The sequence below is a fragment of the Gasterosteus aculeatus genome, chromosome 4, assembly GCF_964276395.1.
Source record: "Gasterosteus aculeatus chromosome 4, fGasAcu3.hap1.1, whole genome shotgun sequence".
Classification (NCBI taxonomy): Eukaryota; Metazoa; Chordata; class Actinopteri; order Perciformes; family Gasterosteidae; genus Gasterosteus; species Gasterosteus aculeatus.
This window is the reverse complement of record NC_135691.1, coordinates 3212893-3226214: the sequence shown is the minus strand read 5'-3', so window position 1 is coordinate 3226214 and position 13322 is coordinate 3212893. Positions and strand designations below refer to the sequence as shown.

The 13322-nt window shown below is 45.2% G+C and overlaps 2 protein-coding genes across 3 annotated transcripts; one reads left to right on the top strand and one right to left on the bottom strand.

Annotated features, from left to right (window-relative positions):
* The first annotated feature begins 2043 nt into the window (after nucleotides 1-2043).
* On the top strand, nucleotides 2044-7579 carry pcgf1 (polycomb group ring finger 1). Of its 2 annotated transcripts, none has more exons than XM_078101922.1 (10): nucleotides 2044-2208; nucleotides 3314-3469; nucleotides 4570-4675; nucleotides 4768-4920; nucleotides 5092-5163; nucleotides 5706-5811; nucleotides 5939-5981; nucleotides 6926-7012; nucleotides 7103-7183; nucleotides 7395-7579. In XM_078101922.1, exons 2-10 carry the CDS (start codon nucleotides 3383-3385, stop codon nucleotides 7443-7445), a joined length of 786 nt encoding a protein of 261 aa, XP_077958048.1. In that variant the 5' UTR covers nucleotides 2044-2208; nucleotides 3314-3382; the 3' UTR covers nucleotides 7446-7579. The 2 variants fall into 2 exon arrangements, with proteins under 2 accessions (XP_077958048.1, XP_040031119.1); XM_040175185.2 differs by lacking the exon at nucleotides 2044-2208 and adding an exon at nucleotides 2570-2686.
* Nucleotides 7580-10577: 2998 nt separating this feature from the next.
* Nucleotides 10578-13080, bottom strand: lbx2 (ladybird homeobox 2). Its single transcript, XM_040175638.2, has 2 exons — nucleotides 12241-13080; nucleotides 10578-11639 (listed from the first exon to the last, which is right to left on the bottom strand). The coding sequence occupies exons 1-2, from the start codon at nucleotides 12563-12565 to the stop codon at nucleotides 11176-11178; spliced, it is 789 nt and encodes a 262-aa protein (XP_040031572.1). The 5' UTR covers nucleotides 12566-13080; the 3' UTR covers nucleotides 10578-11175.
* Between the last annotated feature and the right edge of the window lie 242 nt (nucleotides 13081-13322).

Below are 13322 nucleotides of genomic sequence, written 5' to 3'. Positions count from 1 at the left end.
AGAGAGGGAGAGAGAGAGAGGCAGGGGGGGGGTTGGGGCCTCCTTTTTGGCATGGCGGGCTGCATGTTCTAGTAGCGGGGTGGTTGTGTAGTTGTTTTGGCACAGGACGTCCGGGGCCGAGGTAAATGGGGTCGCTCTCGGCTCAGGCTGTTTTCAGTTGATTCACGACGCCGGTGGTTTAAAGGAGTTCCCTCGTGCATGCGATAGTCAACATCAGAACCATTCACCCATATCTGTCCTTTGTCAATAAAAAATGATCCTCAAATTATTCTTAATTGCGCCGCCTTTGTATTCCTGGCAGGTGTTTGAGCCATCGGGTAAACCAATCATTCTGCAATAAAAGTGAAGGACGGGAGAAATAACTGACAAGATTCGAAGGCACTTCCAGCACTTCTAGGGTTCTATTGTCCATGATTTTGACATGAGGTACAACAAATGAAAGGTTTGGATCCGTCTTGATCCTCTCCCTTCTCGCCCGGCTGTCTGATTTGGCCATGCTGTGATCCGAGCCCTCGGGGTATTTGGATATCGCGCAGAGTCAAAGCCCTGTCAGTCAGATAAGCAGTGACCTCGCGGGCCCAGCAGATAAGACGTTACACGGAAAGAGGAAATGGCAGACAGCGGGGGACAAAAGGCCCGACTATGAAAGCTCGGTGAAGCGAGGCTGATCACAACGGCTCTTCAAAGTAGAAAGAAAGACAAAAAAAAGCTGCCAAGAATGAAAATATACTTCTTGTCTTTTCTTTTCTGATTTAGCTCGTCTGAATTTGATTTGGACTTTGATGGCACGTTGCTGCCCTTTCATCTGAAGAAATAAATCCATAGACGTTCCAAGTTTTCTCACATGAAAGGATAAAAGGAGAAGAGAACATTTTTTAAATGACAGCGATATTGAGGGGTGGGTGAGTCTTAGCTCTCGCTGATTGACAGCAACAAACGAACACGAATGCCAGATTTAACAGTCTCAGTAAATGGCTTCCACACTAACTCCCCGTGGCTGCTCCCCTCTCACTGAGGTGATTGGAAGAAGACAAACTTCCCAGTCAATCTGTTACACTGGGAAATTACCAAAGAATGAATGAAGGGCGAGTCTTTGTTCGGGACGGCGGCTTTTTGGGTGGTCCTCAGGTTGGGAACCCTCTGGGAGGGATCAAGGAGACCTCCGCGTATAATACCAATACGACGACCTGTTCAAACAGGGTACGGCGCTGGTTCACAACTCAACCACCACCAAGAACTCGTTTTCTTCCCCAACTGCAGTATACATTTTCCACAAAGTTGTACTTTTCATTCTCACCATTATTAAATAAATGTAGGTCATTTGAGGGAGTGAAAATAAACTGGTTCTAGCCCACGTCTGAGTAAAAACCTAAGATATATTACTAAAATAAAAGCACAAGACGTCTCACTGCCACAGAAGCCCGAATGGAACCAACGAATACAGCACAACACAATACAAACGGTTTATTTAAATAATATTTCCCCAAACAGAGAAACCACGTGATTATCCACTGAAATAACTGCGGAGCCGACACACTCTTTCATTTCAACACCCTACTTGGTATTCACGCATATTTAAACGTAGGTCTGGGAGCTGCCCAGGACCACCGCAGGCTGCTCCGGACCACCGAGCCAACGGTTGAGTTCTTTTTCTCAAGAGCCCCTCCATGGCTGTTGTTCAGGGAGAGGGGGGGAGGGGGGTTTAGTACTCATTCAACCCCCAAACACTTCAGTCTCAGGGCCTTTTCTAAGTGAAGGGGTCACTGCAGCAAAGACTAGAGACATATAGCCAATTTAACTCGGTTTATCATTTTAGTTTTATTCATGAAACAAAGAAATGTTGAATTAAATAGTTAATTTTCATTGTGTTTAATGGGAACACATTTCAATGGGTTGCACAGTTGTTTATGACTCAGATACTGTTTGCACATTCATTTTATTACATACATTCGTCTTTTGAAGCTTGATGCAATGCTGATTAGCTATAAATGACATCGGCATCAAAATGACTCACATAACTCACCAGACCTAATGGGGTTGCGTGCAGTGGGGAGAGCGGGCCACCCTCCATGATGCCTGAGTACTGCAGGACTCAATATGTCAGAGGATTCAGGTTACAAAGACCCACCGTGTAGTTGCTGGGGTATGCGGTTGAACAGTGATTTTCCCATTCTTGACTTTTTCTTTTTTATCCTGGAACACCTACAGGTACGGTCCTTTTAGCGTTCCTTACTCCCCGTTGTGCGGTTTAAACAACAGCAGTTGTATAACATCATTGCCAACATGTTTTTGTTCTGGGCCAGTTCCAAAAACATCTGTGCATCTTATTAGCAGGCTTAACTATACACCAGTGCACCGACTATAAGACCCTAAAATAATCTTTTTCTTATGAATTAGGAATATAATTCCAAATCCTACACTGGTTTGAGAGGCTTCATGTTCACATGAGCGAAAGGTCTCTTTTTCTTAAGTCCCAAAGTTTTCATGGCATCTTTTGATCATCAATTATAAACCCTGAGTCAGAAGTGACTGCATGACACTGCTCTAACTGATGATACTACAGAAGCACCAGCGAGCCGGAGGCGGCCGCCCGCTGGTTAACGTGTGTGGCTGCAGTGCCCTCTATTGCCGAGGCAGGTGCATTAAGAGCTAATGCTGAGCGTGTCCTCCATTCACACACATTATGGTAGGCTTTGTGTCTCCTAACTGGTTCTTAACTGACATCCACTTGTGTGGGCGTGTCATATACGTATATATACGATAGGCGTGTGAGAGTAAAATAGTGCATGCTTGAGAAAAAAAACTGAATGTTTATAGTGTGTATGAACATAACCTTGGTTGTGATCCAAAATGTATTTCTCTGAGATATCCCTCCCTTTAAAAACAATGCAGTTAATCCATTTAAATCGTTGTGACTGCCAAATATCATGACACATTTTTGATGGTTTATAAAAACCTACAAAAGAGGGCTAACTAATTTAACTTTTAATATATTACAGCATATTGTATCCATTTATGAAAGTGAAACCTGTTAACCCCTACAAATGTCAACGTTTATGTAAAAATAAATTAAAATCTATCTATGTAAGCTTGTAAAGATAATTACAAGCTTACATAGCGTACATAATTAGAAAGGTATTCAGCCACACTGTTAAAAAAAAACAGCATTTTTTTTATTTTTAAATAAAATTAAGTGAAGGAAATCCGCACAACAGTGCGCATGACTATCTATTATTTTGTACATTTTTTGCTGCTTGGTAAAGGGACTTTTTAATCTACTCTAATTCTCCTTTCTTTTTTTTTCTCCTCGCAGTTCCCGCCTCCTGCAGATTGTACAAAACGACACTTCCGGTTTACCCGGAACTACGCATAATTCCCAAAGATGGCGGAGCAAGGTCCGATGGCCATAGCGATGCGGCTACGAAATCAGCTCCAGTCCGTCTACAAACTGGACCCGCTGAGGAACGAGGTGAGCGGCCCGCGTCGCGAGAGCTCGTCCGGTGCGGGGCGGCACCGTACCGGGGACACCGGGGTCCAACGGGCGACCGGCTGAACGCCCGCGTTAACGGGAGATGTCGTCTCCGCGGCGGGGATGGAGAGAGAGAGCGAGAGAGAGAGAGAGAGGGGAGAGGGGGGGGGAGCGAGCGAGCGAGCAACCGCTGTGGAAGGCGGCTGCGTTTGAGCATGCGTGAAGCGGCGGGAGTCCGCCCGGGTCGTTTCTGCCTCGCCAGCGCGGTGGCGCCTGCCCCAAATTCTACCGAGCAAAGCGGGTGGTTTCACGCGGGCTTCGTGCATCCGACGTGCCGCTCCACTCGTAAGTTCTTCTTGGAGTTTACTTGTGTTCCGTAACGCGGGCGGCGACCGCTGCGGCTCCGCGGGCTCTTGTTTCATTTATTAGAAATGACGGAGTAGTCGCGGTTCGTTTTTCTGTTTGTTTTTATTGTTGGGTTTTTTTGTTTTGTTTTACAGTTTCACTTGTTCGTTCAATCCGTTTCTCTCAAATTCGCGTGTCGGTCGACGAAAAAGACCCATTTTGACTTTGGGCCTGCTCTTCTTCTGTTGCGTCACAGCCCGCGTGGTGAGAACATCCCTCGTCTGTTTACGCGCTTACGTCATTTCTCAGCCATCGAGTCAAAGGTCACGGTCAGCTGTTTCCTTTTTTTTTTGTACCCGGAAGCCGTGGCGCTGGTCAGGACTAAAACCTGGGTCGTGAACTCTACTATATTCTGGTTCTATGGAGTAGATCGACGTTTGTAATGAAGTGACGTCATGGGGTGGCTCAATCCTTGGTGCGGTTTGAAGCTCAATATCTAGCAGTTTTAAATCCGGCTTTCTTATGGCACCCAATAGAGCCGCTGCTCATCAAGGCTGCATGAACAGTAGCCGTAGCAGTTCCCAACATGCTCATGGTCTCATCCATTGTGTATATTTTCCTCTTGAGCTCATCGCTTGGTTGCACGTGTGTAAGAGTTGCGCTTATTAAAGTTTGTTTTCGGGGGATTAATTCACATTTGAGCCAAACTATTTAACTCTGCAAACATGTAAAACACGTTCTTGACATCCTGACAGGAGGAGGTGAAGTTGAAGATCAAGGACCTGAACGAACACATCGTCTGCTACCTTTGTGCCGGTTACTTCATCGACGCCACGACGATTACAGAGTGTTTGCACACGTGTGAGTAAAAACAAATAACCTGCACGTCGTTGACTCCACCGGAGACGGCCGAGCGACAATGAAAACGTTTCTTCCCTCTCTCGGCTCTGCAGTTTGTAAAAGCTGTATCGTGAAATACCTGCAAACGAGCAAGTATTGTCCGATGTGCAACATCAAAATCCATGAAACGCAGCCTTTACTCAACCTCAAACTGGACCGAGTGATGCAGGACATCGTCTTCAAACTGGTGCCCGGACTACAAGAAAGTACGTAAAGAAAAGTAGCGTGAACAAACGCTGGTGACCTAAATCATCGGTTGCAATGAGGTCTAAAACGTGATGTAAATGTTCCTTTGCAGCTGGGACACCCATGTTTCTTGTATTGCGTACTTGTAGATGAGTGCGATTTCTCTGATATCAATATCCGTGTTTCAACAGGCGAAGACAAGAGAATAAAAGAATTCTATCAGTCACGTGGGCTGGAGAGAGTCATCCAGCCGACGGGAGACGGTGAGTCTCGGAGTACATTCAAGTTGCACTGAAGGGACCACAGTGTGTTTTCCTAAAGAGTTTCTGTGGTGTTTCGTTTCTGAACTCGACCGACGCTGTTACTCTTGAAACCGATGACCTCAACCTGAAGCCGAATAAGCTAAACGTTGCTATTCACAGCTGTGAACCCTGTTAAAGTGAAGAGCGTCCAAACCTAAATCCTAACGTCCTTTATACGTTGCTTTTCTCTCTGTAATTGACTTTTATCTCCCTCTTCTGTCGCGTCCATCTGAAACAATGTGGATTCTTTGCTTCAGTGCCAATTTAATTTGGTCACAAATGTTGTTGTTTTTCTCGTGCCGCACGCAGCTTCAATGAATACATTTTAAAAGCGGTCATAAAGTGGCTGTATGTTGAATCACTCGGTTTTCATCGCCCTTATTTCTAAGTGCTACCTCGGCTGTGTGCTTGCTGGTGGATTGAAATGACTACGTTGCATAGCGCCGTACTTTGCAAGAGAAGGACGCGGTGATTAATTAAGTGTACTTTGTCCTTCTCCCCAGATGCTATACCAGATGCCACAGGTTTACCGTACACGAGCTTCGACCATTCAAAAGCGCATTTCTACAGATACGACGAGCAGGTGTCGCTTTGCTTAGAAAGGCTGAGGTGAGCTTCTTGTTTATCAATCCATGCATTGAAACCCTCTTGAGATTCGCCTGATCGAAATGAAATGTGCTGCTCAAGTGTGTCAGATGTCTGTTTCTAAGCTGTACGTTCCATTTCGTCTTCGTAGTTCATCGCTTGCTGGCAAAGACAAGACGAAACTCACTCTTCAGGTAAGTGTGTGTGTGTGTGTGTGTACGTGGATGCTTTCTTAGCGGCCGGGTTCACAGGTTTGCACAGCCGTGCAGAAAAAAAACGACTCCCAGGCCACATTTTTTTTGGATCCTGAAAAAGTAATTTTCCACCCTTAAGTGCTGTGAAAATACCCGGCACAACGACATCTGCAGCAGACTTCTGACCTCTGAGCCGGTTCCTCTGGCTGCCTCGTGTTCACGAGAGACGGCGATAGGTGGGACGCGCTCACCCACGAGGCATCCAATCACCGAGCTAGTTTCTCAGTAACGAGACTAGTTTGAGAAAACTTGGGACCCCGATGAGCAAAACGTCGACTCAGTTCATGGGGATCAGTGCTGATTTGATTTGTATCAACACGAATGTCACTTATCAGTTTATTTATGTCCAACAAACACCAGAAAGGTTAAATTACCACATGTCCACGCAGCTCACTTATGCCTGTCGTTGTACACCCTGCAGAGGCTTCATCCGGCCAGCGGGGGGCACTGTGGTTCTAACATGGGGGGGTGTGAGCAGTACCTCAACTAGCGTCTTGAGTTTAGGCTTTAATAAATATTTCAGTGTGTTTTGTCAAAGATTCTTGAATCTCAGCAGCCTTTTTGTCATTTTACTGACAAACCGTTAACGTCTTATTCAATCAGACTAATAAGTAGTTTTTTTCTTTAACTATTAATCATATTTTAAAGTAGGTAAGAATATCCAAAACCTCCATAAATTCACGCAAGCGGTGAAGATTAAAGTGTTTTTGGTGGCGTGTTGCTGCTTTTGCTGTATGATGATCATCATCTTTAAAATGTATCGCGGTCTAATGTTTGTGCGAAGTCTGCGTGTCACAGTGCAACACGTGACGCGTTTGCCGCGTGCGTTCCTCCTCCCGTCACGCTGTGCCGCTCACCCCGAGTCTGACGTTTTGTCCCCGCAGCAAAAGTTTGTTCGCTGTTCGGTCCGAGCGGAGGTGAGACATCTACGGAGGGTTCTCTGTCATCGGCTGAACGTGGAAAAGCAACAGGTCGGTCACTCATCCCGTCCTAAGGCATTGTGGGAAACGCTGCGTGTCGTCGCTTCAGGAGACGAGTGACGTCTGTTTGTGTCCCCACAGGTCCAGATGTTGTTCAATAACGAGTCTCTGCCCGATCACATGACCATGAAACGCTTATGGCTGTCGCATTGGTTTGGCAAGGTGAGGTCACGCCACACTCGCCGTTTAGAGAAGCTCGATCAAGTTCGTTGAGACTGTTGTTGATGTTTCTCTATTCTAACATTTTGTAGTGTGACGTGTTGATTTTACTTTGTGTTTTATATATATATAACTTTGGATTCATTTAGTGCATGTCAATGGTTCCGTGAAGTGTTTCCATCTTACCTGTAATATTTCAATCTTTTCTTCTCAGGCCCAACCGTTAGTTCTTCACTACACCATCAAGGACAAAAGGAGCAGATAGGACACGTTTTCCCTCATAGGACTGCTGTACATATTTTGTATACATACATATTCTATTTTAATAGTGTTTCTGTACATAAACTTATTTTCCTTGTTTTGTATTTTTGAAAAATAAATTTAAAATTGACAAACTAATAGTTTGTATGACTCCGTTACAACGCGGTCGGCTTTAACCTGCATGCTGACAGAGGTGTGTGTGTGTGTGCGTGTGCGTGTGCGCGTGTGTGAGAGAGATCACCCAGTGGAGCGTCTCGACTTTTGAACAGGTTTCATAATAAAATAATTCCCTTTTTAAGTAAGTTTTATTTCTACTTCAGTTTGATAGCTGAGTACTTTGGACGTCTCGCCAATAATATTAATCAGTAATAAACGTATTGGTTTATAAGCGTTGCGTTACAAAGTGTGATGAATGACGCCGTGACTCTTCTACCAGCTTCGGTTCTCTGTTAACAGGCAGAAATGTCCCTCATTAGATGACCAATTTCAAACTCCACACCCCCAGTTTTAAAGGCCTCATACAGACGTTGAGTCAGATGGGGGGGGGGGGCTTTAGGCAGAACACTCCACAATGTGACTCCAGCTCTTTAACTTCCTCTGAGCACCTTCCGTCGCTCTTGGTGAGGAGACGATGCTCCTGGTGGAACACCAGGCGGTGCTCTCGCTGCTCGTCAGCCACCAGGCCCGAGGCGGGGAGACTGCTAACCTGACACGGTTGTGATGGACATAAAGCCTGGTATCGTATATCGTGTATTCTGTCCCCGCGCTGCAGCAGCATTTCACCAACGCTTTGCATCCAGATTATCCTTTGAGACTCTGAAGAACCAAACACAAAATGGATTTTGATCATTTTGGGGATGTTGTCGGAGGTGGTATTTTGGTTCCACGGTACAGTATCAGTGCTTTGTGTTGGTGTGTCTTAAAGGTCAAAGGCTAGATGGAGTTTAAAGTTTATATAAAAGGCCATGTGTTCATCGGGCAGCGCAGGTCCATGTTCCTGCAGAGGTGGAAAACCACGTGAATGGAGATAACACGTTTAAAGGGCAGTTGGGGCAGACCTTTTTAAAAAAAAAAAAAAAATGTATTCAAATATTTTAAATTTACCAGAGCACCTGTAGATGTTCCAAATGATGCCCTTGGCAATGTTCACACACGCACACTAGATTTCCCTCATAAAGCGTGAGCCAGTCCCTTAAGGACACTTCATGTTAAAAATAAAGAAATCCCCTAAAGCTGTGACCTTTAGTCTGAAATAGAGAATATGTTCTAGCTGCACCGTTCAGTTGGACACTCTCTGCACCTTTGGGCATTCATTCTTCTGATAGCATGCAAATAAATTACCTGAATTTACCCCCTCCACGCCAACAAAGGATGCCCTCATGTTGGACAGCTTGTTTGTCTGATTCACCACGGCAGTAATGCCATTTTAAGGAAGATATATATAATATTTAGCTGTGATGGTTAAATCAATCGGCAGGAAAAATAAAGCTATATCTAAATACATTTATTTTTAATCTGACCAAGTTTATATATAGACCTATATATATTAATTTCCAAAATGAAAGAATAGAATAAAACCTGTAAGCTAAAGCCACTGTCAATTTAAAATTAATTTTTGACTAAATAGCAAAGCAAAATGAATTGTTGGCTATATATATATATATAGCTGATCATCCTTTGAGACTATTTATATATATTATAAATAACATATCAAACTTAGAACGAGTTGTATAGAATATATAACGAATCGTTGGCTATAGCTGACATAGTTGTAAAAGGACCTCCCCCGTTCTCCACTGACTTTTATTTGAATGTCTATCCTCTATGTTGCTGCTGCTCCAGTGGCTCCTTAATAAAAAGGCCTACTTGACTTTTCAACCCTCATGATTCCAGCCGATTACGTCTATTGTGATGGGCAGCCTGCTTTGGCTTTTCCAAAGAAAAAACTTTCTTTCCTGACGAGCTCTTTAGTTACATTTTAGTCTCAACGTCTGTCTGCACTGTTTTATTTTTTTCAAACGTGTTTGGCCCTAAAAATAATACAATAATTTGAAAAAAGATCGTAGGATTGTGTTATTACGAGATATTTAGAGATTAAATGAATAATTTTCTCTTCCTTTTATAAACCCCAATATAAATAAAAACTCTTCTCTAAATTCAGAATAAAATTAATTAGTTGGGAAACACGACCCTTAAAGAGCGGCTCGTTCTGCTCATTTTAATAGAATTGTATTGTCAAATAACTACGACAACAACTATCTATACTTATGACTTGAGTATAAATATCTCTACCTCCCTCACAAACACACGCACGCGCAACTGTTACAAATGGTCGTCCAACAACAACAACAACAACAACAGCACGTCGCGCTTCCACAGGCCTCCTATTGAGCTTTATTCATTAGGATCCTCACACTGACCATTTGCTATTCATGGGGACTTTTTCTCTCTCTCTCTCTCTCTCTCTCTCTCTCTCTCTCTCTCTCTCTCTCTCTCTCTCTCTCTCTCTCTCTCTCTCTCTCCAAACAACCCAGAGAGACAGATGCGTGCCCATTATTGCCCGCGGCCCGGTGGAAGCTGTTTTATGGAAGGCAAAGGCGGGTTAACCCAATCAATCATGTCCGCTAGTTGTGTTAAGGACGATTCAGAGGAGGAGGAGGAGGAGGAGGAGGAGGAGGAGGAGGAGGAGGAAGAAAGCATATGGCGCAAGCTTTTCTTAACAACGCGGCCAGACCGGGACCTTCTTGGGACAAGATGCATTCAAAGCAGGTCGAAAGAATGGGAATAAAGGAATAAAGGCAGCTAATTGAAGGCACGGCACTTCACGGCATAAAGCCGGGGTCAGAAATTCAACAGGGCCACTTTTTTACCAAGCAGTGCGGATTTATGTAGGGGGAGGGGGGGGGGGGGGTCTGCTTAATGTCTGAGGGCAAAACACTATATGTGTATATTTGTGGGGTTAACACCCATAAATCTTTATGGATTTCGCATTTTGTTCTCTTTCAGTTATCTTCTAAAATACAAACTGCCCCTTTAGGTCACGCTTCGATAACACGTCTCCATTCGTCGGATTTTAATTCGGGATATTATTTAGTAAATTCTGCACAATCACACAGGCACTCGCGCCGAGAGCTGCTCGAAATATCATATAACCTTTATTTACATAGATGCTGATTAAATAGAATGTTACAATAAAATGACCGCACGTGGATGTTTGATCTATGTACAGAACTCATGGCGTGTAAATGTTTGCAGTCCTGCAGGACGGGGGGGGGGGGGGGGGGGGGTGACGCGTCGACCCCAGGCTGTGTGTGTAAAAAACAAAAGGGTGATTTAAATATTTGGCCGATCGGATTCCTTGAACAGAAGGAACGCGAATAAATGACAAGCAACAATAACTGCACAACTTTCCATCCGTCCACGTAAAAACGTACGTGGAAGAAGAAAAAAATTAAATGTTCACCCTATTTTCATTCTGGCTCGTCAGAAAGGAAACCAGGTAGTCCTCAAATACGGCGGCGGAACCTAAACGACGGACTTTAGGTCCGATTAATAAATTAAATACAGGAGAGAGCGGAGGAGGGAAAACAAATCTTGAATTTTTTTTTTAAATGTATATATTCTCCTTTTTTTGATAATATCCGTGCAAAAAAAGTTTGGGATTATAAAAAAGAAATCCCCTTTTTTTAAATATTCTTTTTAGTTGTTTATGAAAAGCACAGCCCCCCTGACTGTCAGTCGTCCACCTCGATCTCCTCGTCGTCCTCCGAGAACTCATCCGTGGTTTGGTCTCTGGATGAGGAGGGGGACTGTGGGAAGGCCCGGTGTCCTTGCGAGGTCGGGGAGACACTGGGCGACCTGGCCTCGGAGCCCCCGCCGTGGGACTCCTCGATGCTCTCCATGCTGACGAGCTTCTGCAGCGTCTGCGGGTTGATCTTCTTCAGCGACTCCACGTCGGCTTTCATCTCCTCCAGGTCCCGCTTGAGTTTGGCCCTGCGGTTCTGAAACCAGGTGATGACCTGCGCGTTGGAGAGCCCCAGCTGTTGCGCGATCTGGTCCCGGTCGGCCGGTGACAGGTACTTCTGGTACAAGAACCTCTTCTCCAGCTCGTAGATCTGGTGGTTCGTGAAGGCCGTCCGCGACTTTCTCCTCTTCTTCGACGTCTGCCTCTGTCCGAACGCGTTGACATGCTCCCGACCTTCGAGGGGTGGGAGAAGAAAAACACACGAGAAAATCAAACAACCGCAAGGTGACCTATCCACCCCCCCCTCTCCCCCATCAAAAATACCCTATAGGCCTTTTCTTGGTTTACACGCTTGTTTTTCTCTTTTATAAATGGATTTTTTTCTTTCTTTTAAATTTGACTGTACACCTCTTTTAATTAAAAACCGTCACAATTAGAGAAATATTACTGAAAAAGTGTGAAATCATTCAGTAAAAGGGTGAAATTTGCGCCACATTTTGGGCCAAAACAATAATTTCCCACTTTTTAACATGTTCGGGTTGATGTTATTGCAGAAACAGTCATTTGGGTTCACGTCATTTTCCTCCGACATAACTAGAGCACAGGCCGTTCTCATTGTCTTTTCAACAGCACACTGTTGGACACTTTCGACCCGTGCAACAGATCACTTGCATGCACATTAACGTGCGTGAATCTGTCATTTTCCATTTACGCATTCCTATACAGCCGTCAGAAGCGATTCCACATCTACATCCACAGCAGCCCAGCGATGGCCGCCGTGACTCGGCGTCAGATCAGTTCAATCTATATGTAGAAGTGCGTAAAACCTCTTTACCTTCTGCCGCTTGGATCACGCTGACTTCCAGCCCCTTGAACGTTTTGCTGGCGAGCTCCTCCAGCGCGCACAGCGGTGACGAAGGAGTGGTGATCCCGTTGCGCGCGGAGTTGGAGCCCGCGACTTTCTCCAGCACTCTGGGTGGACAGATACTGGCGACCGACTTCTTGACCGAGGGTTTGTTAAGGATATCCTCGATGCTGAACGGCGTCAGGGGCTTGTTGGAGTTCGCCGGCGGCGGCAGCTGGTCCAGCGGAGCCCGTCTCCTCTCCTCGCCGCCGGAGTGTAACACAGAACCTGCCTTCATGTCTGTACTGGAGGTCATCGCAGTCCCGGAGAATCGCTGCTTCCAGAAAAGTTGATTATTTCATTCAACTCGCGGGTTTGGGACAAACGTGTTCCACGCTCGTTTGTCGCGGAACCCCCCCCACCCCACCACCACCACCACCCTTCCTAAAGGTTGACGCTCAAAGCCGCAATTTAGCTCGCCTGAGAGCTTTCCTCCAAAAGAACCATGCTCCGGGCGCAGGCGAAAAGGCAGCCGGACTGTATTCCCCTCAGAGAGTCGCAGTTCCTCTGCCAAGCTCCATGTAGATCTTTAGGAAGTAACACACTGGAGGGGGGTGAATCCCTGCAAGGGCACAAAAAAAAAGAAGCTGTCTCAAAAGCAGCAAGAAAAAGAAAGCGGCCGCTAACGAGTTATTGTTGATTGGGCGAAGTTCAATTAGAGTAACACTACACTACTCGCTGACCCGCTGCTGCGTCTTAAAGGGCCAGACCATAATAACTAATTGGACGTGGGGGAGAGGAGGAGTCTGTTGCTGCCGAGGAGAAAGATGTGAATGTTTATGCATCTGTTTCCCTCTGCTGGCGTGTTCTGCTAGAAAGGGGGAGCCGATGGCCATTAAAACACCTATTTGCATTATGGAGTTTTATATATATATATATATGGATTAAAAGTTCTGAAGGAAACAGCGAGGCGACAACGCGCTCCAGCCGCGGGGTACATTTGGTCGTTTTCGTGCGTAATTACGCATTGCATGTTCCACTGGATTTTTGGCTTAAGAAACAATAAGATCATC

Coding starts and splice junctions, on each gene's coding strand:
- lbx2 (XM_040175638.2), bottom strand. CDS start 12,565: ATGACCTCCAGTACAGACATGAAGGCAGGTTCTGTGTTACACTCCGGC. Junction 11,640..12,240: donor CGTGATCCAAGCGGCAGAAG/GTAAAGAGGTTT, acceptor CACCCCTCGAAG/GTCGGGAGCATGTCAACGCG.
- pcgf1 (XM_078101922.1), top strand. CDS start 3,383: ATGGCGGAGCAAGGTCCGATGGCCATAGCGATGCGGCTACGAAATCAG. Junction 5,164..5,705: donor CATCCAGCCGACGGGAGACG/GTGAGTCTCGGA, acceptor CCTTCTCCCCAG/ATGCTATACCAGATGCCACA. Junction 5,982..6,925: donor AGACGAAACTCACTCTTCAG/GTAAGTGTGTGT, acceptor TTGTCCCCGCAG/CAAAAGTTTGTTCGCTGTTC.